The sequence below is a fragment of the Filicampus tigris genome, chromosome 8, assembly GCF_054856515.1.
Source record: "Filicampus tigris isolate MCC_2025a chromosome 8, RoL_Ftig_1.0, whole genome shotgun sequence".
NCBI classification, from domain to species: Eukaryota; Metazoa; Chordata; class Actinopteri; order Syngnathiformes; family Syngnathidae; genus Filicampus; species Filicampus tigris.
Window position 1 is genome coordinate 4,485,642 of NC_141224.1, and position 24,135 is coordinate 4,509,776.

The window sequence follows — 24,135 nt, forward strand, 5'->3', positions numbered from 1 at the left end:
CAATAATGTGCTGTATGCAACCCCACTCGTCGAAACATGGCTTTCTGATTAATATTGTGTTTGTGGACTAAGAGATAGGAAGCAAAATCCACCCGGTTTTATCCATCTCAGCAGGCGGCCATTTTGTCACTTTCTGTCGACTGAAAAGGACATCACAGTTGCTCAGATAAGGACCAATCACGGCTCACCTGTTTTCTAAAGCTGAGCCGTGATTGGTCGTTACCTGATCCCTGAGCAACTGTGATGTCATATTCAGTTGACAGCAAGGGACAAAATGGCCGCCTCTGCGATGGATAAAAACAGGTGGATTTTGCTGCTTAATTTGTATTCCACAACCGCAATATTAAATCAGAATTAAAGGTTGGACTAGTGGGGCTCCAAAGAACATACTATTGTAAAGAACAATTTTGGGTTGACTTCTCTCTTTAAAGTTGTTTTTGGAGAGGGAGGGGATGGTTTGGCTAGTTTACATTTTTTCAAAATTGAGGTTAATCAACTATGAATTGTGATTTTTTTTTCCCCCAACGCTCATTTTCCAACTGTTTTGGCGCTCACCAGGCTCCGGCATGGTCCATTCCTCACACAGGAAAGCCTCGCTGGCCTCTGACGGCTTCCCCACGCCAACCATGTTGGCAGCAAACACGCGGAACTGGTACCAAAGCCCGTTGGTCAGGTTGGAAACCTATTAAAAAAAAAAAAATTAAAAAAAACAGAAAAAATTAAAGGAAAAGACAAAGACTCAATAAGGTGACTACCAAGGGCCATATAATGACTTCAGTGGAGTGGGGAGCATGATAAATGTTACATAAAGCACAATTGAACTGGATTTGGCATTCCGGCTGTCTTTTCCCTGCCACGTTTGTTTGGATTTATTGCTCCCGGGTCGCATAGGAGCTTCTCTCCAGACTCCAGCAGGCATTTGAGAAGGCATTACTGCTGCTGTCACAGCGTTTTCTCTTGAGACCATCCCAGACACTTTTGTTTTGGGAAGAGAAGGGATTCAGCCTTTATTGATTTGCACATTGATCTTACTATTCGCAGCCACTTAGACTTTAAGGCTCTTATCGCTTCGGTGGGACGCTCTCTACTTACTCACTGAGGCTAAACGAAGAACTCGAAGCTACGCTGGAATCCAAAAGAGAGAGAGAGAAAAAAAAAAGGACATTTAATTCTTGAAATTTGAAAGACATTTCATAATTCCAAGTGCACTTAAAATCCACTTGGGGGCAAAGAAGTAGCATTTGATGGTTTGACTCACTTTTCTTTCCACAGTGTAATCAGCCTCTGCCCTGTTCAATAAATCATGCTGGAAGTACAGGAGATGCAATCTTTTACCAGGACACGTGTTCTTTTTGCCCAAAGGGGGCTCTGTAAGTTCTCACCTTTTAAATGAGACAGGCGTTTTTCTGACAACAGGTTTGTGCCACGCGTTTGTCACAATACTCCAAGGATCAAGTATTTTAACTCACTTATCTCGGTGCATCTTATTTCTTGTCTCATTGAAATTAGCTGCCGTTTCATGCGAATGAGAGCGTACACCCCGCCCGCTATACTGCAAGTCCGGCTGTTGTTACCAAGACGACCATGTAACTAGAGAGAAGTTTACCGAGCACTCAAAGAAGCGCTGCTAATCGGAGGCTAACTCTGTTAGCCAGCGCTGATCTGCACATCCAACAAAAATCGATACAGTTCTGCTTTTAGATTTACTTGCACGTGTCTTTTAATTTACACTTGATGGGTGAACAGGCACTTCAGAGACCCAACTGTTTGTAATCAAGGAATTTAAAAGGCAATTTTTCATAATATGTCAGCCTAAGTAGAAAAATCTCACTTTAGTTGTCAAATTAAAAACGAAAGAGACATCCATTGGTAATTAGTCGGTACATGTAATCTTCTTGAGCCAAGGACTTTTTGTGCAGGTACCCGCGGGCTCGGCTTGTTGCCTAGTGACATGGCCAAAGTCAGCCTTAAGCCAATATTGTCATTAGTTTGAGGCTAACTGGAGAAATAATGGAGATTTGTGTAATTTGTGTAAAAAGGACCCATTAAAAATGAAACAACACAAGGGCAAAAAAAAAAAAAAATCAAGGAGGTATCTAGAATTTACCGACCGTAGCCTGCCTCTCTCTGACCGCCTTCACGTTGACCTCCCGCCACCTTTCCGTGCCCGCCTCCCGCTTGTCCAGGTAGTACCCCCTCACGGGGTCTCCACCGTCACGGCGAGGCCTCCTCCAGCCCAAAACCATCTCTGAGCCCGTGCACATCAGCAGCGCGATGGCCGAAGGAGCCGAAGGGACGCCTGGAGTTGCCGAAATAAAGAAGACGGAACATCCCAGCAGGGAAGCCGGAGCTCAGCAGACTTCCAATTGTCATTCAAATGCGGCTATATTCAAGTGTGAGGCCATTCATCCCCGTGCAGATGCTCACAAGGAGACGAAAGGAGTGAATTGCAAGCAAATGAGTCACATTATCTGACACTGAGTCACGAGAAAGGCCCAGTGGCTCGCTAACAAGCACATTATCGTCTGTCGAGAAACACTACACTAGCACAGTGTGTCATAATGGCTGACAAGCAAACATCTTTTTAACGTGACTTGTTATATACCTGCACTGGAAATTGGGTTCGCCATTGCTTGGCCCATCAATTGGTTGGTTGATCTACTGTTTATGTGCTCATTTGTTTGCTTGTTTGGTTGGTTGGTTGGTTATTTGGTCAGTCAGTCGGCTGGTTGACTGGTTGGGCCATCAGTGGGTTGATTGGTTGGTCAGTCGGTTGTTTGGTCAGTCTGTTGGTTGGCTTATTGATTCATGAGTTGGTTCATTAGTCAGTTGAATGGCTGAGCAGTCAATCATTTGGCTAGTCCATCCATCATTTGCTTGGTTGTTAAATCGTTGGGCCAATAATTTGGTTAGTCGGGAGGTTGTTTGATTGGTCCATCAGTTGGTTGATTGATTGCATGGTCTATCAGTCAGTTGATTGATTGATTGATTGGTTGGTTGGTCATTCGGTCCATCATTCGGTTGTTTGATTCTTCAGTTAGCTGGTGGACTGGTCCATCCATCAGTTATTAGTTGATTGGTCCGTCATTTGATTGCTTGACAGTCGCTAGTCGGTCAGATGGCCCGCCAGTCAGTTTCTTGATTGGTTTGTTGGCAGTTTTACACCATGGCCAACTTCAAGCAGTCAAAGAAATGTCAGTGAAAACACTTCAACGTAGATAAATATTTGATTTCCACAGTAAGAATTGATCTGTAATGCACTTACGAATGGCAGCTTTGACCAGGATGGGGAGCGACTCCGCAGAGTAGTTGCTGTTTCCTGCTCGACTCACCGTCTTCACCCTGAACACGTATTCCTTACGAGTCTGGAGGCCGTGGACTGTAAACCTGAAGAGGACCAAAAGAAGAATCAATAAAATAAATGTGTTTGTGTGGGGAGAAGCCTTTTGTGTCACCTGGGGTCGGTAACGGGCTTATTGTTGATGACCTTCCAGTCCGGTTGACCGCTTTCTCTGCAGTACAGGTAATATCCTAGGACGCCCTCCTTGTCTTTGGGCTCTTGCCACTGAAGCAACACTGAGGTGTCTGTGTCTCGGAAGACAAGGATGGAGGAAGGTGGAGTGGGGACACCTATGACAAAAGACAAATATCTGTCAGCTGAAGGGATGTACAGACACAGTTAGTCCTATTTGGTTGGTCCGTTTTTGATTTGGACGGTTTGTTGGTTGGTTGGTTGGTCAGTGTGTAAGTTTGTTGGCGGTTTCACCACCAGTTGGGCAGCAGTTTGATGAGTTGGTTTGTCCACAAGTAGGTTGTTTGGTCATTTAGTCGGTCATTTGGTTGGTCGGCCAGTTGTTTGGTCGGTCGGTTGGTTGATTGGTCCATCAGTTGGTTGATTAGTTGGTTGCTTGATCATTCAGTCTGTTAGATTTAGACCTCTTTGGCACACATAATTAGATAAGTGACTTGAGGTAGGCTGGTGTATCTTTGTGACCTTACCATTTGCTTAGACCTCGCTTTCCCTATCTATGGCACCCTTTGGCACACTTAACCAGCTGAAACCGGTTAAGACCATGGAGTCACACATTGGAAAATTTCAACACATTGAACTTTTCAAGTCGATTATGCGGTTAGTCTGTCGATTGGTTGGTCATTTGGGCAACTGGTTGCTTGATCCACCAGTCGGTTGGTTGGTTTATTTGGTCCGTCATTTAGTCGGTCAGTTGGTTGGTAGGTTGAACAGCCCATCAGTAGTTTGAGTGGTCGTTTGGTCGGTCATACACACGCGCACACACACACACACATACTTACTTTTTGGTTTTCCCAAGCAGATCGGGCCGCTCGGCTCTGACGGCTCACTGACCCCGTACTTGTTAACAGCACGAACTCTGAAGTGGTACTGCGTTCCCTTGACCAGGTCAAAGACGGGAAACCTGGGAGAGTTGACCACAGCGTCCAAACTGGCCATTTCCCAGCTGCTCTCCCCTTCTTGCGACTAAAACGGAGCCCAAAACGCGAGTCAGACTACTTCCAGACAGCCTCCATCTTTGTTCAGCAGCTTCCCAATGTGCTGGAGGATTCAATGTGCCGACGAGTGAGCTGCCAAAGTATGATAACTCCTTCCAACAGAATACCCATCACTCACTGGCAATTGTGTCGTTATCTACAGCGAAGCACTTCACGCTCTGGCGGGCATAAAGACTCTTACCTGTTGGTAGGTTGGAAACTTAAATGGATTCAAGATTGAAAGAGCTATGTGCAGATGCAGGGAAGTAAATGCAAAAGAACAAGGGATGCATTGACAGAGATCCCAGTGTATCGGTATCAGTACAGTCTGTACTTGGACTCACACACACACACACAGAAAACGCTCTATTAGTACAACACCGGCACCTCTTTACCAGCCTGACATATACCTTCTGGGCAGACAGAGTAGGAGCTGTGTGGAGATACTTAAACGTAAACAGGGGTGACAACGCTTGCCCTCTAGCTTAAATCTTGTTGATGGTCGGCCGTGGAGATGCACTGACATACAGTTGTGCTCATAAATTTACGTACCCTAGGGCAGGGGTCACCAACATGGTGCCTGTGGGCTCCAGGTAGATCCAAGGACCACACGAGTAGCCCGCAGGCATGTTCTAAAAATTCAGTAGCTTACCAGCGATGGGACATTGTGATTTCCCAGAATGTTGTAGTCGTGATCATTTGGAAATAAAATTGTATTCGATTAATCGATGGGATAATCGATTAAATAGTTGATTCTAAAAAATTCGACAGTGAGAGCCCAACTCGAGCGGTAGCGCTTCAACAGTTAGTTTTGACGACTAAAGCAAAAGATAAGTTGAAATCATCCAGCGTAGGCCCATCTTTAGCGTCGACGTCACATTTTGTTACAAAACCCAGCCTACATTTACGACTCACATTTTCGCTGAAGCATTGTTTGACTTTCCAACGCACTTTGCCAGAGGTGGAATGCAAGCAAGAAAAGACTGTCAAAGGCACCAACGATTATACAGAGCTGGCTCAAGGGCGAGAGATATATTTGAATGCGGCCTTCATTAAATAAGTGGACGGCAAATAGCAAACTTTTGTATTTCACATATGCCTTTGACAGCTCTGACAGTTTTATTACCCGAGTAACGAATAACGGTCCAATAAAAAATTATATTTCCTGCGGCACGTTCCTGATAGAGCTGGAAAATGTTGGGGCGTCTGGGCTTGATATTGCAGAGCCTGGGGGGACTTTATTGCTGAAAACAACAGGCAGGCGCCCACAAGGTGGAGGGATTCATCTTATTTGAACATCGGTTTGAAGTTTTGACGATTCTCTTGGATAAAAGAATATAAAGGTGGTGCAATTTCCCCCCGCCCCCCCCCTTCTATTGCGTTCAGCAAAGATGTGATGGGAGCGCTGACCTTAAACTGCCCCCAAACTTGGAATCACAGATGTGCATGCCTGTCGACTGCGTGTATGCCTGTGCGTGTACGTGTGTGTCTGTTTGTGTGTGTTCGCTTGCACCTGTCTCGTTAGATTAGAGCTGCAGTTGGAAGCCTGCGCTTTTAGTCTGCCACATGTTCCAGCGCCGGGTGGCCCAAAATCAACAAACGTGCCATGATGAAACAACACTGATCCTCGAGTTCGGCACACGCGGAAGGACTGCTAATGTGTACACACCGACATTATAAGGCACATTTAATGAGCGGTGTTAAAAATCCAGCCTTTAGAAGGATAATAATGCTGAGTATCACCGACCCGCTCCACGTAGAAGGTGAGCGGCTCCTTCCCTCGGGGTTCTGGCTCGGTCCAGCTCAGCACCGCGTACGTGTCGCTCAGCTCGCAGGCGTGGACGTTGGTGGGCGGGAGGGGAGTTCGGATCTGACCTGTGGCGTGAGGAAAAGATGGAGAGCTCGGTCTGTGTCGATTCAGCATTAGGGGCAGGGAGGACAGTGCCCCGCCAACTAAGGATGAGTCATCTTCCAATTTGTATTTTATACGGGTGCAACAGTACGTCGTCATATTCCGATTTTTCGGAACATTCAAATCTCCAAGCTGCACCACACATCATATTACGTCGGTAAGGGACAACGGGTGTCGGTCAGTGACGGACTGACGGACCGGTCTGTCAATCTGACGGAACGCCCACCTCTGACTAATTATATAAAACGCATCTCCATCCATCCAACGGAGGATGTTATATTTTCAGTATTCTTTGTTTCACATTGAGTAAGATTGCACAAAAACAACCACGGAAATTAATATTAAAATCATCATCATTATCTTAATTAGATCATTCAGGTTGAAAATAATTAGTGCTCTACATTTTGACGGAGCCAGAATGTGGCTAATGGGTGGGCCGGGAAAAATCAGGGGGACCCTGAATATTTCTCTCACTGAGCACAATCCTCTTGTCCCGACACATCGTATATTCAAATAAAATGACAAACTGAATAATATGAAGTTCGGATCTTCCTTAGACAACCACAGCAATTATTAATATTCAACAAAATAAAAAACACAGCAAAATGCAAATTAAAAAATAATTTTAAAATTTACAAAAAATGTCAAAGTATATATTTTTTCAGGAATCTCACTGGGTGGGCAGTCGGTCAGGCTGTGCACACCCAGGCCCGCCCATGGCTCCGCCCTGCAGTTTGATCAATTGTATTGTATTGTATTGCATATCAATTAAAAAAAAAAAACATTATGTAACCAATAATAAATATGTTACGTCTCTTTATAGAGAATAAAGTTGCAATTAACACAAGTAATAATAAATTGAACGAAAATAGAATAATCCCCCAGTTTTCAGATTTTTTTCCCCTTTGAAAATAGAACTATATTCTCTCAAAATTACAATGTTTTCTTTGCAACATTCGAATTTTATTCTTGCAAATCCCATTTTTCTCGCGCGCGTGTGTGTGTGGCGCAATATACTCCTTTGTAAGACTGTTACTCACAAACGTGTGGCATTTGAAAGTAGTGTGCAATTGGGTCCAAATGAGGATTGTTCCACCGAGTGCCATTTTACTTTATGAATATTTCATTAGCCTGAAAGAGAATTTGCCTGTGATGAATGAAGCTGCACACAACACACGCTTGATGCATGTTTTCACCTTCATGCGTGCGTGGGGAGGACGCCGCGATGAAGACAGTGCGAATGCATTCTCACGAGCGGCACAGCAACCGCAGCGCCGGCAGCCATGATATGCATTTGCAGAGAAGCCATTGGGGGCCGTTCATTGTCTTCCCTTCTGAGAAAAGGAGCGATCAATTACTGAGGCGTGTTGTCCGAAATGATATGAAGACGCATTAGGTCGCGAGCAACGGGGAACGGCGAGCCCACGGGTTGCTTTAATCATGTGCTTTGCGGGCGTCCTAATGACATCATTGAAATGACACATTCACTGTAATGATGTAATGTAATGACAACACATTCTCACCTTCCAGTTCATCTTTTGTGATGACGACGGTCCTTCCTCCGTGCACTTTGACCACTAAGAGAGAAAGACCGTTCAAGGGGAAATAATGAAGTGACATTTGTGGTCGTAACGACGCGCGAGTGTGTCAAAATGGCGGCCGCAGGTCGGCGCGACAGCTGGAGAAAGAGAGACACAAAATAGGTGAGAGGGAGCAACATGGATGGATGGTGAGCAGGCCGGAAGGCGGTCAACCTTATGTCTTGTACCTTCATCTGTGTTTAATGATGCACAACACTGGACTTCAGCCCATCTGCCCTCCGTTTTATATATTGAGAGACAAACACGCACACACGGACACACGCGCACGGACGCCGCATCTCAGTGCACATTTCAATCTCTAGCGGAACACGGCCATAGTCCAGTACACCCCTAAGGGGAGTGTTGCTTTTACACTTATATGACAAATAAAACAATTATGAAATTAAATAGCTCAAGCTATATGTATATACAGTGGTACCTTGGCTGAGTTTAATACTTTTTGTGGCTGAGATTGCAACTCAGCTTACTAGTATCGAATTTGCTCATTGTAATGAATTGAAATGCCGCTTCCCCCACACAATTTTTTGGTCGTCTTTTTTTCATAGAGAAACACGACAACGCTCTTTCCTTATTAAAGCGCACCCTCTGGCCCTGACTGTAGAAAACATAATACAACGTACAGTAATAAAAACAAATAAAGTGCTTTGATGACGTGTAATCATTGTATATATTCACAACACGAACTGAGGCTATTCTGTGTTAAATAAAGAAGAAGCTCGCTCATGACTCAAATTTTGGCTCACCCAAAAGAAAATTGACCAGGCAACAGTTGGTAATTTGAAAAACTTTTCAGTTCAGTACACTTGAAAGCCAAGCTGGGTATATGAAATAGATTTATATGATGTTGTCAATACTGAAAAAAACCCACATCTTTGTTGTGTTTAAAAGTAACAGGCATTGTCAGGTGGCTTATTTAGCTTGAAAGGAGTACCGCAGGTTTGTGTACTCAACCGCCCTTGTTTCCACGCACACACAATCTATAGATGATAGATAGATGGATGGATAGATAGATAGATAGATAGATAGATAGATAGATAGATAGATAGATAGATAGATAGATAGATAGATAGATAGATATAGTGTTTGTGGAGAAAGAGGAGGGTTTGAGAACACAACCCTGCGGTATTCCTTTCAAGCTCCGAAAGCCAACCGACGATGCCTGTTACTTTTATGCTTTTTATACATTTCATATTCAGTGAGTCAATAACCGCATCAAAGCCTCGTTTGACCTTTAACCCCAGAACACTAACGTCGGGTGATTTTCACCCACACGATATTGTTTATCTGATGTTTTGGATTGGGAAATTAAAGAAGGCAACTTCCAATTTGGCATACAATGTTGTACCTTCACATAAATGGATGAAAACTGTATTTTATCCGGGATATTATGTCGGGTTGAATGTACCCGACGTTAGTGATGGTGTTACAAATTTTAACGTTAGTCTTCCAGGCTTAAACAGAGCCCAGCAAAGGTGGCCATTGCTGCAACTGCACGTTTTCACGTGGTGACATTCGATTTCAGTCCATCATCCATTTAAAGCACATAAGCACCAGTCCAAAACCGTTGTCTGGCCGTGACAACTGCTTTCAACGCAACACGGTGGGATAAGTGAGTCTCGAGTGTTACCCCCGTCCTGGCATTCTGAGATTCCATTCCGCACAGGTGTCGCCCCACCTATTAAGGCTCGGATAGTACCTCCAAGATGGAATATTGCTGGCTCCATTTTGTGTCTCTGCTGCTTACAGAACAGCGACGCAGAGAAAAGGAAGACAAATGCGGGCTTTTAACGGCAGTGCCTTACCCATGGTCCTGGCATCTTGAAGGGGGTCCTCTGTGAGAATGGGCTCTGTCGCCTTGGAGGGGCGACCCGCGCCGGCTCGATTGACCGCCCGAACTCTGAACCGGTACCTGGCTCCTTCTTTCAGCCCAAACACCGGGTAGTGGCACGCTTTCTGAGGCTGCACGTTGCAGCGCACCCACTGTCCCTGACTGAGGTCACACCTGTAAAAAAACAGAAGGACAGATTGATGACTCCCTGCAAACATAAACGAGCACATTACTTTCAGAGTTTCACTTTATAACGTAATGGCGAGGCCGCACAACAAATCTAAAGCGATAAACACCCCGCTAAGACCCGTAATAAACGTTGTGCTCAAACAAAGGGTCTCCCAAACACATTAAAAACTTATTTCCAAAGATAAATGCCGGAGGCCGGATAAGCGAACTTCAACAACAATCCATTGCCGCATTCCGGAAAACAAAGAAAGATGAGCGGAGTTTGCACTAACGATAAGGCTGTTGCTAGGGAACTGGGGAGCTATGTTGTCCTCTCACATCCAGAAAACAGTCATGTTTAGGAATTCAATCCACCATTCCAATTAAAAGAGATAAAACACAAACATACACAGCATCATCAACGTGCACAGACGAGGTCATTTGCAGAATACTAAAAAAAAAAAAAACACACACACAAAGACAAATTACAAAGCCAAAGAGTGGCTTTTAGACAAGAGCAAACGCACAGGATGAACCTGATTGATTGGTGCGCTGATACCATACGAGCAGCACCTGTTTCTCCAGCAGGAGTCTTTGATTCGCGTATTCGGAGGATGTCGAGGGCTGATAATTATCACGCGCACCATTCATCTCGTGAAAACGATCTCACCTGCTGCCCGGTTCCTGCCTGCAGTTTTATCAGCCGCTAATCAATTTCCCCGAGAAGATGAGTTTCCCACTTTAGACTCTTGCTTTTGTTAACTTGTAACCCAGGGACTCACTGGAAATACATGCCAAATGTATCTTTTTTCACATCCTCGGAATGGGAATTAAATCCCGATTATATGTTGATGGCGTATGCGGGATAGTAATAGCTGTAAACAGCTATGTGGATATTTGAAGAAGGCAAAACAATAGAAACAACAAAGGAACCACTTGATAGTGATAAAGGCGAATAACAAGCTGATTTCACACGGGCTAAGCCGACTTTCTTCAGGCAGCCCTTCACCGATATGGGATGAAGGGGTGAACCGTGACGACGCCGGTTTCCGAGGTAGGATCACATGTGCAACAGAGGCGGAATGCCCTGATAGCAGTGTGTGAAGACTCTTGGAGTTGCAAACCCAAAAGAGTCACTGCCCAAAAAGTAAAGTGTCTCAGCTGTTGCGCCGATGGCACGCGTGAAATTATTTGAATTTGGTTTGGCTCCCGAATACATTAAGGAAATGCTAATTGAATATATAACCCAGTAGGCCTTTGAGATCTGCAAACTGGGGTGAATAAGTGGTGCTCAGCTTTCAAAGCAAACATGGTGGAGCGGCATTTAGCTGTTATGTTGCACGCAAATGGAATAAATTGCCAACAGAAGTGAAGTCAGCCATGAGTGTAAATGCTTTTAAAGCCAGGTTAAAAACTATGCTTATTTCACAATTCTTTAAGATATTTTAAGCAATTTTGCAATGAATTTTGCTATATAGTCCGGCCTTTTATTAATTTCAGAAAGCGACTTTTTAATCCTTTCCTTTGCTTTGAAATGTCTTTAAAGCGGAAGTCAACCCAAACATATGTTTTTGAAGAATATTTTCCCAGCAGGCCCACTAGTTGAAACATGGCATTCTGATTAATTTTGCGTTTGTGGAATATAAGTTAAGGAGCAAAATGCACTCGTACCTAGCCATCTCTGGGGGCGGCCATTTTGTCTTCTGTCGACTGAAAATGACATCACAACTGCTCACAACGACCAATCACGGCTGATCTGTTTTCTGAATCTGATACTTGATTGGTCATTATGAGCAGTTGTGATGTCATTTTCAGTCGACAGAAGACAAAATGGCCGCCCCCGGAGATGGCTAATAACAGGTACATTTTGCTGCTTAACTTATATTCCACAAACTAAAAATGAATCAGAATGCCGTGTTTCAACTAGTGGGCCTGCTGGGAACATATTCTTGAAAAAAATATGTTTGGGTTGACTTCCGCTTTAAATGTTTGGTTTGTAAATGCGTTTAAATGTTGTCAATGTACATTTATTTAGTAATTTTGAAGCTACTTTTGTTCTCTATGCTTTGCCTTTGAGTTCAGATGTTCTCTTTCTCTTTTAGGTGTTGTGCTTTTAGTTGTGTGAGGCACATTGAGTTGCCTTGTGTATGAAATGTGCTGTATGAATTAAAAAAAAAAAAAAAAGCCGCGACGGCTATGTGAACGTGCTTTTGCAAGCTCTGTCTGAAAGACAAAGATAAGTAAATGCCCCACTGAACTGAAACCTCAAACTTTTGAAAGCATGCCTCAAAGTGGCGGTCTTTGAAAATAATGGCATATTTGTTCCCATCCGAACGCAAGTTTGTCACATTCCCAAAAAAATATTAGCGAAACACAGAGCTATTGTCGCCTGTTTGCCACACAAGATAATGACTTCTTCATTTCTGTAGATGAGAATCAAAGAAACAAAAATTCCTTAAGGCCTGTCGCACACCAAGCGATGCGGTTAAACACGAATTCAACGCAAATTTTGCTGCAATTGGACATTTTAATCGGTGCGTCGCAGATGTATCATCTAATCAAAAATGCACAGACCCAAAAATTACGTTTAGTTTAGTAGTTTCTTCTTTGACAATCACGCCATGTTTCTGTGGTTCAATTAAAAAAAAAAAAAAAATCCAGTACAGTGGATGTGGAATTGTGGAGCCTCGAAGCCTGAGACAGGGTTGCAGTTTTTCCATTGCGGTGCGCCAGAGGATGTGCAGTCCCCACTCGCTTGGTGTGCAAGTTTGAGTCGACCAATTGCAATTTTTTTTGTGACGGTCCGCTTTAGTCGTGTTCTGCTGCGTCGCTCGGTGCGCAGGTTCCCACACTTGTCCTGCTTACCTCTCGATGTAATAGCCCTCTACAGGTGATGATCCATCTGCACTGGGCGGCTGCCAAGTGAGGAAGACGTAGTCCTTGTTGACATCGGATACTTGGACCAAGAGGGGAGACGCGGGAGCTCCGACCACTGTGGCCGACGCATCTGAGTTGTGACATGGTCAAATAATAATCGAGGAAGATTGCTAACCTAAGACATGACTGGCTGTCCACACAGCTGGTGGATTAAATGAAAGACAAAAAAATAATAGTAATATTCCTCATTTATGCAAAACAGATTGAAGAAATGTAATCTGGCATGCTCCAAAACCTTGTCTTGAGGCTATCAGGGCTAATAATTTTCTCCTCCCACAATAAAAATCACCCAGCACATCTTCCCGTTTATTTTCCTCCGGCTCCCATGTTTGTTTTTGGTCTCACGAACCTTGTATTTGTAATGCAAATGGGACTGCTGAATGGAGGCACTCAGTTCAGATTGACTAATTAATACCTCCAGCTCTCGCAAAGAACAGGCTTTGCAACAAGGGAGACAGAGAGACTGCAACCCAGACACATCTTCAGCGTTTGAGGCGTCATCCGGGAGTGGTGCCTTGTCCTTTTGTCACCAGTAGCTTTGCTCTGCGCGTAATGCTGTCAAAGGTTTGAGACGCTCGCTGTATGAAAAAAGTTCTGATGCGAGTGCTGCTGTGATTGGATTATTCGCAATAGGCTGTGGGAAAATACATATAACGTTTCAGAAAAGAAAAGTTAGCAAGCCTGAGTAATGGCGCAATTTTCCCATCTGAATGAATGTGACGGCAGGAAATTAAAGCAACACCAAACTCCTGTAGAAAACCAAACTATTTGGGACCGCAAAATGCGATATACGAGAGATGAGAACTGGTACACTGTCATATTTTGTATGCAAACACATATTTCAGAATGCAATGCGGTAGGTTGAGAGTGTGGAGAATTGTTTAGAGAATGATCTAATGCGATGTGGCAGCTATTTGCTCTCACAGGAGAAGGCATAACAGTTCACACAATATGGCCTGCCCGCTCCTTTAAAGCAGCCGCGACTCGATTACAGGCACATTTGTTAAGTAATTACCAAAAAAATAGCTGTTGGTTAGGTTGTTGTTAAGGATATATGCTAATTGTCATATCAAAATATCACTACAACAATGTTAATAAAATGTTTCTTTAAGAATAAGATGATTCTTTTTGGGCTGCAGCGCTCTGCCTAGAAATTGTAAAGAGTAATTTGCTTTAAAACTACTACTCAACAACAGTGTTAAAAGCCACTAGATGAACACGGTAACATTTGCACTGTATCACGTTTCGTCGCCCTTAGACTTCTTATAAACATGCTTATAGCATGAAGTTTGAAGGACTACACTGTCCACACATTAGCAATGTTAGCATGCTAGCTCTAACACAACCGGAAAAGAGTCCAGGCATAGACAACTGGACTGTCATTTTTACAACATCACACGGCTATTGTTGCGTTTAAAGACCAAGAAACCACACCACGCAATCCAGGTTCTCAAACAGGCCTAAGCCCTTTACCTACAATGATATATATCATTTAATACCTTAAAAGACCAAGACACCTTGTAAACACAATCCAAAAACTGTCTGGGTTGGTCAATGTTGGTACATGTTCCACCCAACTCAATCTGCCAGTTTCCTGGCTAATTTACCAACATTTTAGAGCGCTTGGCTATTACTTTACATTACCAAACCCCACAAACACAATCTGACAGGTGCCTGGTCTGATTAACCGACATTACAGACAGCTACTGCTGCTGTTTTATTTATTTATCTAACATCACAACATTTTGTTGTAGTGAAAGACCACTCCAGTCACAACCCCATGCATTCTATGGTCCTCACCTTCAACGTAGACATAGGCACTAGATTCCAGGATTCCATCCCAGGTCTTCAAACGGACTGTGTAAACTCCTTCATGCTCCTTGTACACAGTGCTTAGCGTCATCGAAGCTGTGTTGTTTGTTGTCTTCATATCCACAGCGCCAGATTGGAGCAGTGGTGTTCCTGAAACAGCGATCAAAAACGGATGCTTAGTGTCGCCATCTGCTGTAAAGCGTACGTTTCAGTCCAGGACCTTACCATCTCGGAACCAGGTGACATCCTGCTGGAAGGGCAGCAGAGGTGAGGTGAAGGAACAGCTCAGGGTGAGACTGTCGCCTTCTTTCACCCAGGTTGGCGGAAAGGTGGTAGCAAAGCTGGCTTGTTGCGAGGCTGGAAAGACAAATTAAAAACCTTGTTTCCACCTAGTACAGTTTGGATTGGTCCACTCTTATCAGAATAGGCAGGATAACATCACCATCGGTTTCAAAATCCTTCCGTTGTACCACGGACAAAGGTCGAGCCTTTTATAAGATTAAGTGTGTTTGATATGCTTAAAGTGGAAGTCAACCCAAACATATTTTTTTCAAGAATATGCTCCACAGCGTTCTGATTAATATTGCCTTTGTGGAATATGAATTAATCCAATCATGGCACAGCTTCAGAAAACAGGAGAGCTGTGATTGGTCGTTACCTGAGCCCTGAGCAACTGTCATTTTCAGTCGACAGAAGTGACAAAATGGCCGCCCGCAGAGATGGCTAAAAATGGGCGGATTAAGTCTCAGAATGCCCTGTTTCAACTGGGCCTGCATAGAACATATTCTTGAAAAAAACATGTTTGGGTTGACTTCCCCATTTTAAATGTTATGTAAAGTGTGTGGGTTTTTTGTTTTTTAAAAATACAGTCTATAGCTCAGATTAAACGTCAGTTTACTGTATTGTAGTCTGAGATCAGAGATTTCTAAATTCCCAGTTATCTGGAACATCGCCTATGAAGTGAAATCCTGCTCATACACAGGGACACTGGAAGCTAGAACCGGGGAACATATGAGTGAGGCATTCCCTCAAGGAAAGTACTATGCAAAAGCCAAAGATGTGACAGCTCGCGGATAGTGAACAGTTCCTGACACACTATTACTTGAGCTAGCACTTGTCAAAAGCACTGAGGCGATAAAATCTCGCAAAAAAAACAAAACAAAACAAAAGAAGCTACGGGTGCTGCGAGGTCTTGTCAAAGCCCACTGTCAGGGATGAATCAGAGAAAATGTGGCATAATTTATTTGTGCTCTCGACTATCACACGCATACACGCTGTTTTAATAATAATCACCCCGGTTGGATCTTTGCTTGCCATCATTCAAAGGATCGACCTTTGCCTCGCCGCAAGGATAAATGTGCCGCTGTTGCGCTTTTGCTGATTGACTGATTCGCCTTTGCAAGCTGTGATCGTTTCCGTACGAGATACTAAAGGAAAAGTAACATCGTCCCGTAACATGCTGACAGAGCTCAAATCAAAGCTCCATAACGGCGGGTCGTATTTCTGTCGCAGTGATGTAGACGTACAGCAATTCATAGAAACGCTATTTGAAACATCACATGAGTAATGACTTGACTTCAAGAATGCGCGGGATTACGGAATACCTTGACGGTTTGGGCACACCTAAGCAATCACGTTAAGGTACGACAGCAAAGTGACCCAGCGCATGCAGCAGTGCAAATAACAATAAATCATTTTGTATGCACTGCCCTGGACTTTGCTCTGTTTTATTTGTTTGGTTTGGCATGTCAAGCGTTTGTATATCTGACAAATAGGGTTTAACTAGGGGGTTTGTGCAAATGTGTAAAACTAGAAAAAAATATATTTGTCGGGAAAATCCCTACAGCAAATTCACCACTAGATGGCACTAAATTCTACACACGGTACCTTTTGATTGTACTGGTGCTAAATTTTAATTGTAATCCTCCTGTGCTTGTGGTATGCAAAAGCAAATTGGGATTTTTCGTCTCTGGTGAAGGTCTGGGCTGAGTGCCGTTCTATGCTTTGGTGATGACACAACATTAGAGCCGTAACAATATAGAACAGGGGTGCCCAAGTCCGGTCCTCGAGAGCCCCTATGCATGTTTTACATGTCTTCCTCCTCCTGGTGGAATGTCAAACTTGTTGATTGATTTGACAATGGCATCACGCCAATACTATTATATCAATGCATATCAAAAAGAAACTAGCGCGAAGCAAGCACAACTTCCCGCGGCAATTAAACTGCATCTCCTTTCAGACAGAGCCAAAGCAATAAAAATGCCTGTGGTATTTTTTTATGTCTTAATAATTCACTCTGTTCAACTGGCTACTGTTGCACTTGTCTGCATTGTTCATTTCCTAAAAAAGAAGACAGCTATGTCATTAAAAAAAAAAAAAAAATCTATATATGTGTGCATATTAGTAAATACCAATGCGCATGTGTGGAACATGTACCCCTGAAAAGTAGTATGAATTAAACCACATCCGCATCTGCGTTTCGCGTTCAGTCTGCCGACGCGCTTACTAACGCGAACTGAGTAGGTACCGTACGTACTCCTCAGTGATTATTGACATACCGTTACACCCCTACAACAAACCTCCAAATTCTATGTAGTCAAGCCTGTTCACAGATACAAAACATAACCACACATACGGAATGTGCCTCTGGTAAATCTGTTGATCTGTCTATCCACTTTGCTTTTGGATGGGATCTTAGGCAGTGCTGCAGCCAATATGTGAAGCTGTATGACTTGAAGCGAAAAACAAAATGCACTCCCTGCTGACACTGGGATTAAATATACATGGCTGACGCTGCAGCTCTGGCGAAAAGTTCTATCCCAACGGACTTTCTGAGACCCTCTGAATCCATGGACAAAACAAAACACATCTCACAAACTACAAGCTTGTGGAACATTAATGGGGTCAAATAAATGTGGACGCTCATTAGAGGGAGCTTACCCCGAGTCCGGGAATCATCCGAACCAGCCGTGGCTCCTTTATATGCTGCGTGGCGAAGCAGGACCCATCCGAAATGAGAAAAGAGAGAGATTCATATTAAGAGGATCAGAGAACACATGAGTCGATAATAAAGCTAAGTTATGCTATGTGTCATTCATATCAAACCCACTTAATGTTAACAGGCAGCAGGAATGGGCGTGAGTGGGATTTTTCATCAAGAACACGGACTCATTACATTTAAACGATGAAAAGACTGATCCATCTCAACAAAGTAAGATATGAAAAGTCAACATTAAAGAAAATTACAATTTTGTCTCGGTGCTGTAAGGCCATGAAAGCTGTTTCACGTCCTTCCCGCCGCACACCGACTCTCCTCCATCTACCTTTTGAATTCATTTTGCATGAGTGCTGCAAGATCACTTGTTATGTAATGGAGATAAAAGGCTACTTCACTGTGCAATGTGAGAAAATTACATTCACAGTATATGAGGTGTGGCAGAAGTAGGACTGGTTTAAGGACAAAAAACAACAACAACAACAAAAAAAACATGATTCAAATCCAAACTATGAATTTTCCCCTTCAATGTGGGCCAGGCGATCAACATGCATGTTTGCAAAGAGGTCCTGCAATTTTGTTTAGTTCAGTACACGAGGCAGCTTGTGGCGGCTTCATCTCAGAATACGTGCCAGCTCACAATGCACTGAACATCCTACAGTTCCTGACCGAGAACATTTTTCTTTTGTGAAACCTCGTTGACACCATTCATTTTACACTGTGCGCTGTGGCACAAAAAGGTTCAGCTTTTGGCCCCTTCTGGTGGCCAAAACCTTGATTGTCATTTGAACTGTTTTATTGTTTTTTTTTGTTTGTTTGGTTTTTTTTGCCTCTAGTGTCCGAATGGAAATAATAACTGGAATTAAAACACCCAAATTAGTTCTTCTGGGGTTCATTTATGTAATCTGTTAATGTTATGGTACAAAATAAACTAATTAGATGCTATGTTTTTGTTCAAATTTGTGCTTAACAAAAGATTCTGAAATTTAGATTGATTGTGTTTATGAATACTTTTCATCAAAAACAAAACAAAACACATTTTTTTCTTTCAGTATTGACTTGATTATATGCACTTTTGCCTTACTGTAAGGGGATTGTCAATTATTTTTCAAATTTAATTTGAACTCATTACTAAACTCAAAATGAACAATTTTGCCAATGTTGGTGTTCTGTGAAGGTGTCACTGTACTTATATAAATCAAACCTGTTTGTTACCTGCTAATGTTTGTTACCTGATAAGAAAAAAGCATCTCTAAATTATGAGGTCGCTTCCGAAACAACCCAAGAAGCACTCACTGCGTTGTTATTGTGCATGTTTTTTTTAATTTTAACTTTTAATTTATCATTATTTGACTCCATGAACAAACGTAAATTGACCTGTTATAAAGTCGATGCTAACACAGTTAGCGGCTAACGTGCGTAGCAAGAGAGCCATGAACGCACACTTCCCTCCCTACGTCCAAACGAGGCTTAAAAGTTGGAACTGTGCCATTATGGGGTGATAGAGATGATAGAAAAGGACTAACAAATGTTCGTCACGGAATATGTGACCTGCGGGTTTTATTCTGGAACGTTCTGGAGCACGGATTTTCTCACTAGCAGAACCAGACTGACAGCTGCACGGTGAGTAAAATTGACGTTTTCGTCAATGGACTTCTGCAATGTTGAGCTAACTATGCTACATGTTGAAAATACGGTACAAGTACTTGCTTATTTCTTTGACATGCTAAACCTTTACATATCGTTTAATGTGATTTAAAATGTACATATTTTATTATTATTTATATACCGCTACATTATCAAAATTATGACTATGGATCGATCTGTACTATTGCTAGCACTTTATTATTTTACATGAATAATAACCCAACATAAATTATTGTGGAGTATCCACCTATGGTTGGTCTCAAATGTTAACAAGAATGGATTGTACAATTTATATTCTGAGACAAAACAAGGGGAATCATAAACTCTTCCCACGCAGTCCAATGACAGCTGGACTTCACATCCACTGTCCTCACTGGTTGAGAGCTCAGTGTGGTAACCGCAGTGTTGGGCAACTCCGGTCCTTGAGGGGCGCTATCCAGCATGTTTGAGATGTTTACCTCCTCCAACACACTTGATTCAGATGATCAGTTTATCAGCAAGCTTTGCAGAAGCCTCCTAATGATGCTGATAATTTTAATCAGGCCTGTTGGAGGAGGGAAACATCTAAAACATGCAGGATAGCGGCCCTGGAGGACTGGAGTTGCCCATCCCTGGCTTAAAGCCGAGGCTGAGGAGGGGAGGATGGCGTGAAATGGGGCTACATTCAAATCTTGTTAATCTGGTATGCATTCTTGTGCATGTAGCGAATTTGTGGTTTTCGTTAGGGTTCGTAAAAGGTTGCGAAGATGTTCGCAGACAGTTTTTACTTAGAGTTTTTCTTGTGCAAAGAAATTTGGGACATGTTAAAAAAATTGTCTCCAAACATATTTGCAATCTTTTGCAACATTTTAGAAACCCTGATGAAAAAAAACAAATTGGCTACCTTCTTACTTCGTACTTCATAATTACGTTTTCGACGCTGAATGGCTGTCGCCGCTTCCCCGAACTAGGCACTTCTATTATGCACTCTCACTGACATAAATGTCTGATCTATAATGCCTACAATCATTCCAATTGCGTAGACAGAATTACTCACAGTTCACCACCAGTGTGGCAAAGGTCATCGCTTCACCCAAGGGACTCTTGGCCACCACTTTGTACACGCCTGCGTCATCAAGACAGCATCTAACGGGACATATCGTACGCACAAATTGGTAGGGAAGTAGATGTATAAGGTATATTTCTAGAATGTCATCATAAATAGATTTTCATTTGCATACCGTCTGATCTCCAGGTAATTAAGACCAAACGCTTGCTGAAGCCCGTAATTCCATGGCATCTCAGGCTTTCTCAGCATCACACCATCTTTGTACCTTCAAGTCACAAAGAATAAGCAGTCAAATCAAATCGTACTTATGATGCTGTAGTGTGCGATAGCAATGGTTGATTCATTCCAACCAGTATCCAAAATAATATATTTTTTACAAAGACACTGGGACTTTTGAAGATAAAATATTTCAATATATTTGGTGTTAATTGGTTCGAGCAGGAACTTGACTCGCGGGGTTTTAATGTCTTGGCATAAATGTCTTTATGGGTGCAATTTTAATGCTGTGCTTCATCTCTACTCCGTTCCATCATTAGGCTGAATATATATGATCAAACTTCTACCATGAATCCATCTTCTATAGCGCTTGTCCTCATTAGAATCGCGGGTGAATTGGAGCCTTTTCAAACTGACTGGGCGAGAGCTGAGTTGCACCTCGGATTGGTTACCAGCCAGTTGCAGGGAACATTGAGACAGATTACTATTACTACGCAAAATATTTCAATGAACGTAACCTGCATATTTTTGGAATGTGGGCGGAAACCATATCCAGAGAAAACTCACGCAAGCGCAGGGATAACATGCAAATTCTACACAGGAAGGCCGCAGCTGAGATTTGAACCGGGAACCTCAGAACTGCGTGGCAGATGCGCTAACCTCTAGTGATAATAATAACAGTCCGTTTGATACGCGAAAGAATTTACCGGGTCAGCAGAGGCCAGAAAGAATAGCGTTGCAGAAGACGGGATGCATATGAAATGTCTTACCATGTGACCTGAGGGGGCGGGCAGCCTTGGACCACGCAGGCGAACTGCACCGTCATGCCCTCCCAGACAGTGTGAGCCCTCAGGGGCACTGTGAAGTCTGGCACCTTCCGACTTAGACGCTCCAGATAATCCAAATGCTCGGACGCCGCCTTTTGTGCCTGAAGCGTTGCAAAACACAAATCCATTTGCACAATAACATCACGATAAAATTGTATGTAAGTATGGAAAAAATAATTTCCCCAGTCGGCAATAATGGCAATGGCAACTGTAGCCATTATTAACTAAAAACATGTTTTTTTTTCTAAATAACATTTGAACAAAAAAAACACTTTTATCTCAACTTTAAGTGCGTGATGTAAAATTATTAACATGTTTACTCGTCACACAAGTGTAAGAAGAGCTTAACCATTGAAAAAGATTTGTTGTGACTTTCAGTACCTTCCATTATTTTTTTTAATGTGGACAAGAAAAGAAAATGTGAATAAGACCGCACGAAGCCGGCATAATAAATCACCAAACATAATAGCTAGCGTTAGACAACAAAAGTTGGCAAAATGCGTAACAACACAATCAAAAAAAGCCCTTTTTCACATTTTGAATGATGTCTTTTTAAGTGAAAAGCGATGCATTATCAGGTCACAGTATTTACCTCATTCCGAAGGGCCATTCTGTCCACGCGGGTGCGTAGCAAACGTTGGTTCCGCATCACGCTCACATCGAACTTCTCTGCCTCGTTCCCAAACATCGTCCACTTGTCTCGCTGGTAGCCTTCGCCGGCCGCTCGAGTTTCCCTTAGGATCTCCCTGTTGGACGCAATAATTGATTGAATGATTAAGAATTTGGTTGATTGCGTCAAAAAACATGACCAAAATTTGGGCCTTCACATCCCATTAAGATTTTTCATGGCAAATCCTCAAAATAAAGTAATGATCAAACTTTAATGCCATGCTCCGTCGGCATTAAAATGCTGTTGGCAAAAATACTTAGCATTTGAGCAAATCATTCTGATCATGATCCGTGCTTCCAATTGGCGATCATTGATGTGCATTTTCTAGTTTAGTCAAAGTATGAGCCCAGGAATTCGCCCAAAATGACTGCTGCAAACAAAATGGCCGACTTCCTGTGTCAGGCATCGGTCTTGGGACTTTTTCGTGGGTCATGTTATCATACCCAACTTTGTGTTGATTGGTTAAAATGGTGCTGGGGATTGATTTTCTTTTTTTTTAACTTTCAAAGGGGGGGCGGGTCTTGCTTTGAACCCCTAAAATACTGTACATACATTCTTAGGCGTTTACGCACCTGCGTTTACCTGCATTACCCAACCCTAAACCTTAACCCCTACCTACAAAGTAAATGTTAAACCCTAACCCTCTATCTGACACCTCTTAACCCGAAAGTTAATCCCAACATTAACACCTCACAAAATGTCAGCCCTTTTTTAGTTTTGAGAAACGAATCACACTTTTTATGGTTGGAAACAGTTTTTACCAACTTCCCCTGTAGGGAGACCGACTGCAGTTTTATTGGGCTTTCATCCAAAAAGAAAATAGCTGGTATGTATTTTTTTTTTTTTAGTTTAAGTAAGATTTAATGGATCAATCCCTCACTCCATGAAGAACAGGAGCACCCTTGAGGTGAAAATATAAACCTGTGAACTTTCTTAGTTGGAAAAAAAAAGTGTGTAAAAAAAACTTTTTAAAACACAGTTTATTTTCAGTGAAAGTGATAGCAATGCATAGAAACAATTTAGAAGCTGACATTGATATCTACGAGGAATAAAACGGCAATTTAACACCGATTGAATTTTTTTTTTTTTTTTCCGTAGAGAGCGCAGTCTTAGACAAATGCTATTTCACAACATTTCGCAGCTTGATGAGGTCCATGCGCGACTGCTCCATTTCAACTGAGGTGTCATTTCACATGAGCAGCACTCGCGCGCCACTCGAGAGAAGGTCACTCTTTTGGAGCTTAGCCTTGTCGCCGCTGCTGATTTGCTCGAAACATCTCTCACGGGACGACCCATTCCTCTCCAGGAACCCTTCAGGTGTGAACCATTCAGAGCTTGGCTCTGCGATGCCTTCTTCCTTGATGGTGGCAGTGATGACCAACTGTTGGCTCTTATTTGTGCGCATGTTCAATCACAAGAAACACTCAAGAGTCTTTACTTTCTTGGACTGTACATGGAAATATATGAAATGTTTTCGCCGGTCTTGAAATGCGACATTTCTGCCGAGTTCCAATTTATGTAAAAATGTTACGTTTGACATTACCTTGTGTCGATTAATTGAAACTACAGGTGGGTCGCCGCCCTACTTGGCCCTAACATTTGCAGAATTTAATGGCGACAATTGAATTGAAGTGGTCACAAGTTACTGAACCTCACGAATAAATGAAGGCATCAACTATCAAATTGACTGAAGGCCAGTAAACTGTTCCCAACCAACGTCAGCAAAGGCCTGATTATCGGATGTCTCGATAATCCTTGCCAATTATCCTGTGGTGTGATAGGTGTCTTAAGAGTGATTTTATTTTCTCTGATATGCTTCGATAATGTTCAGGTCTGACACTTGTAAATGTGAAACTTGTTAAATAATCAATTCATTAATGTTTGTTTATGTCTTTATGAATGTATTTGCGCGGTTGTTTGGCTTCTTGGATAAATGCGATGTTTTCTTTGGACCTGCTCCCCCACATC

At 42.7% G+C, this 24,135-nt stretch overlaps 1 protein-coding gene across 1 annotated transcript in view; it reads right to left on the reverse strand.

The window, feature by feature from the left end:
* The window catches only part of myom3 (myomesin 3), a 50,332-nt gene that overhangs the window by 15,663 nt on the left and 10,534 nt on the right, over positions 1-24,135 (reverse strand). Inside the window, exons 5-20 of the mRNA XM_086037773.1 lie at positions 22,090-22,243; positions 21,441-21,598; positions 20,627-20,719; positions 20,443-20,531; positions 17,705-17,749; positions 14,990-15,121; positions 14,753-14,914; positions 12,881-13,022; positions 9,822-10,021; positions 7,942-7,995; positions 6,254-6,381; positions 4,312-4,495; positions 3,456-3,630; positions 3,266-3,387; positions 2,112-2,299; positions 556-682 (exon numbers count right to left, since the gene is read on the reverse strand). Coding sequence (XP_085893899.1) covers positions 556-682; positions 2,112-2,299; positions 3,266-3,387; positions 3,456-3,630; positions 4,312-4,495; positions 6,254-6,381; positions 7,942-7,995; positions 9,822-10,021; positions 12,881-13,022; positions 14,753-14,914; positions 14,990-15,121; positions 17,705-17,749; positions 20,443-20,531; positions 20,627-20,719; positions 21,441-21,598; positions 22,090-22,243 — 2,153 coding nt within the window. The remainder of the gene's footprint in view (positions 1-555; positions 683-2,111; positions 2,300-3,265; positions 3,388-3,455; positions 3,631-4,311; positions 4,496-6,253; positions 6,382-7,941; positions 7,996-9,821; positions 10,022-12,880; positions 13,023-14,752; positions 14,915-14,989; positions 15,122-17,704; positions 17,750-20,442; positions 20,532-20,626; positions 20,720-21,440; positions 21,599-22,089; positions 22,244-24,135) is intronic.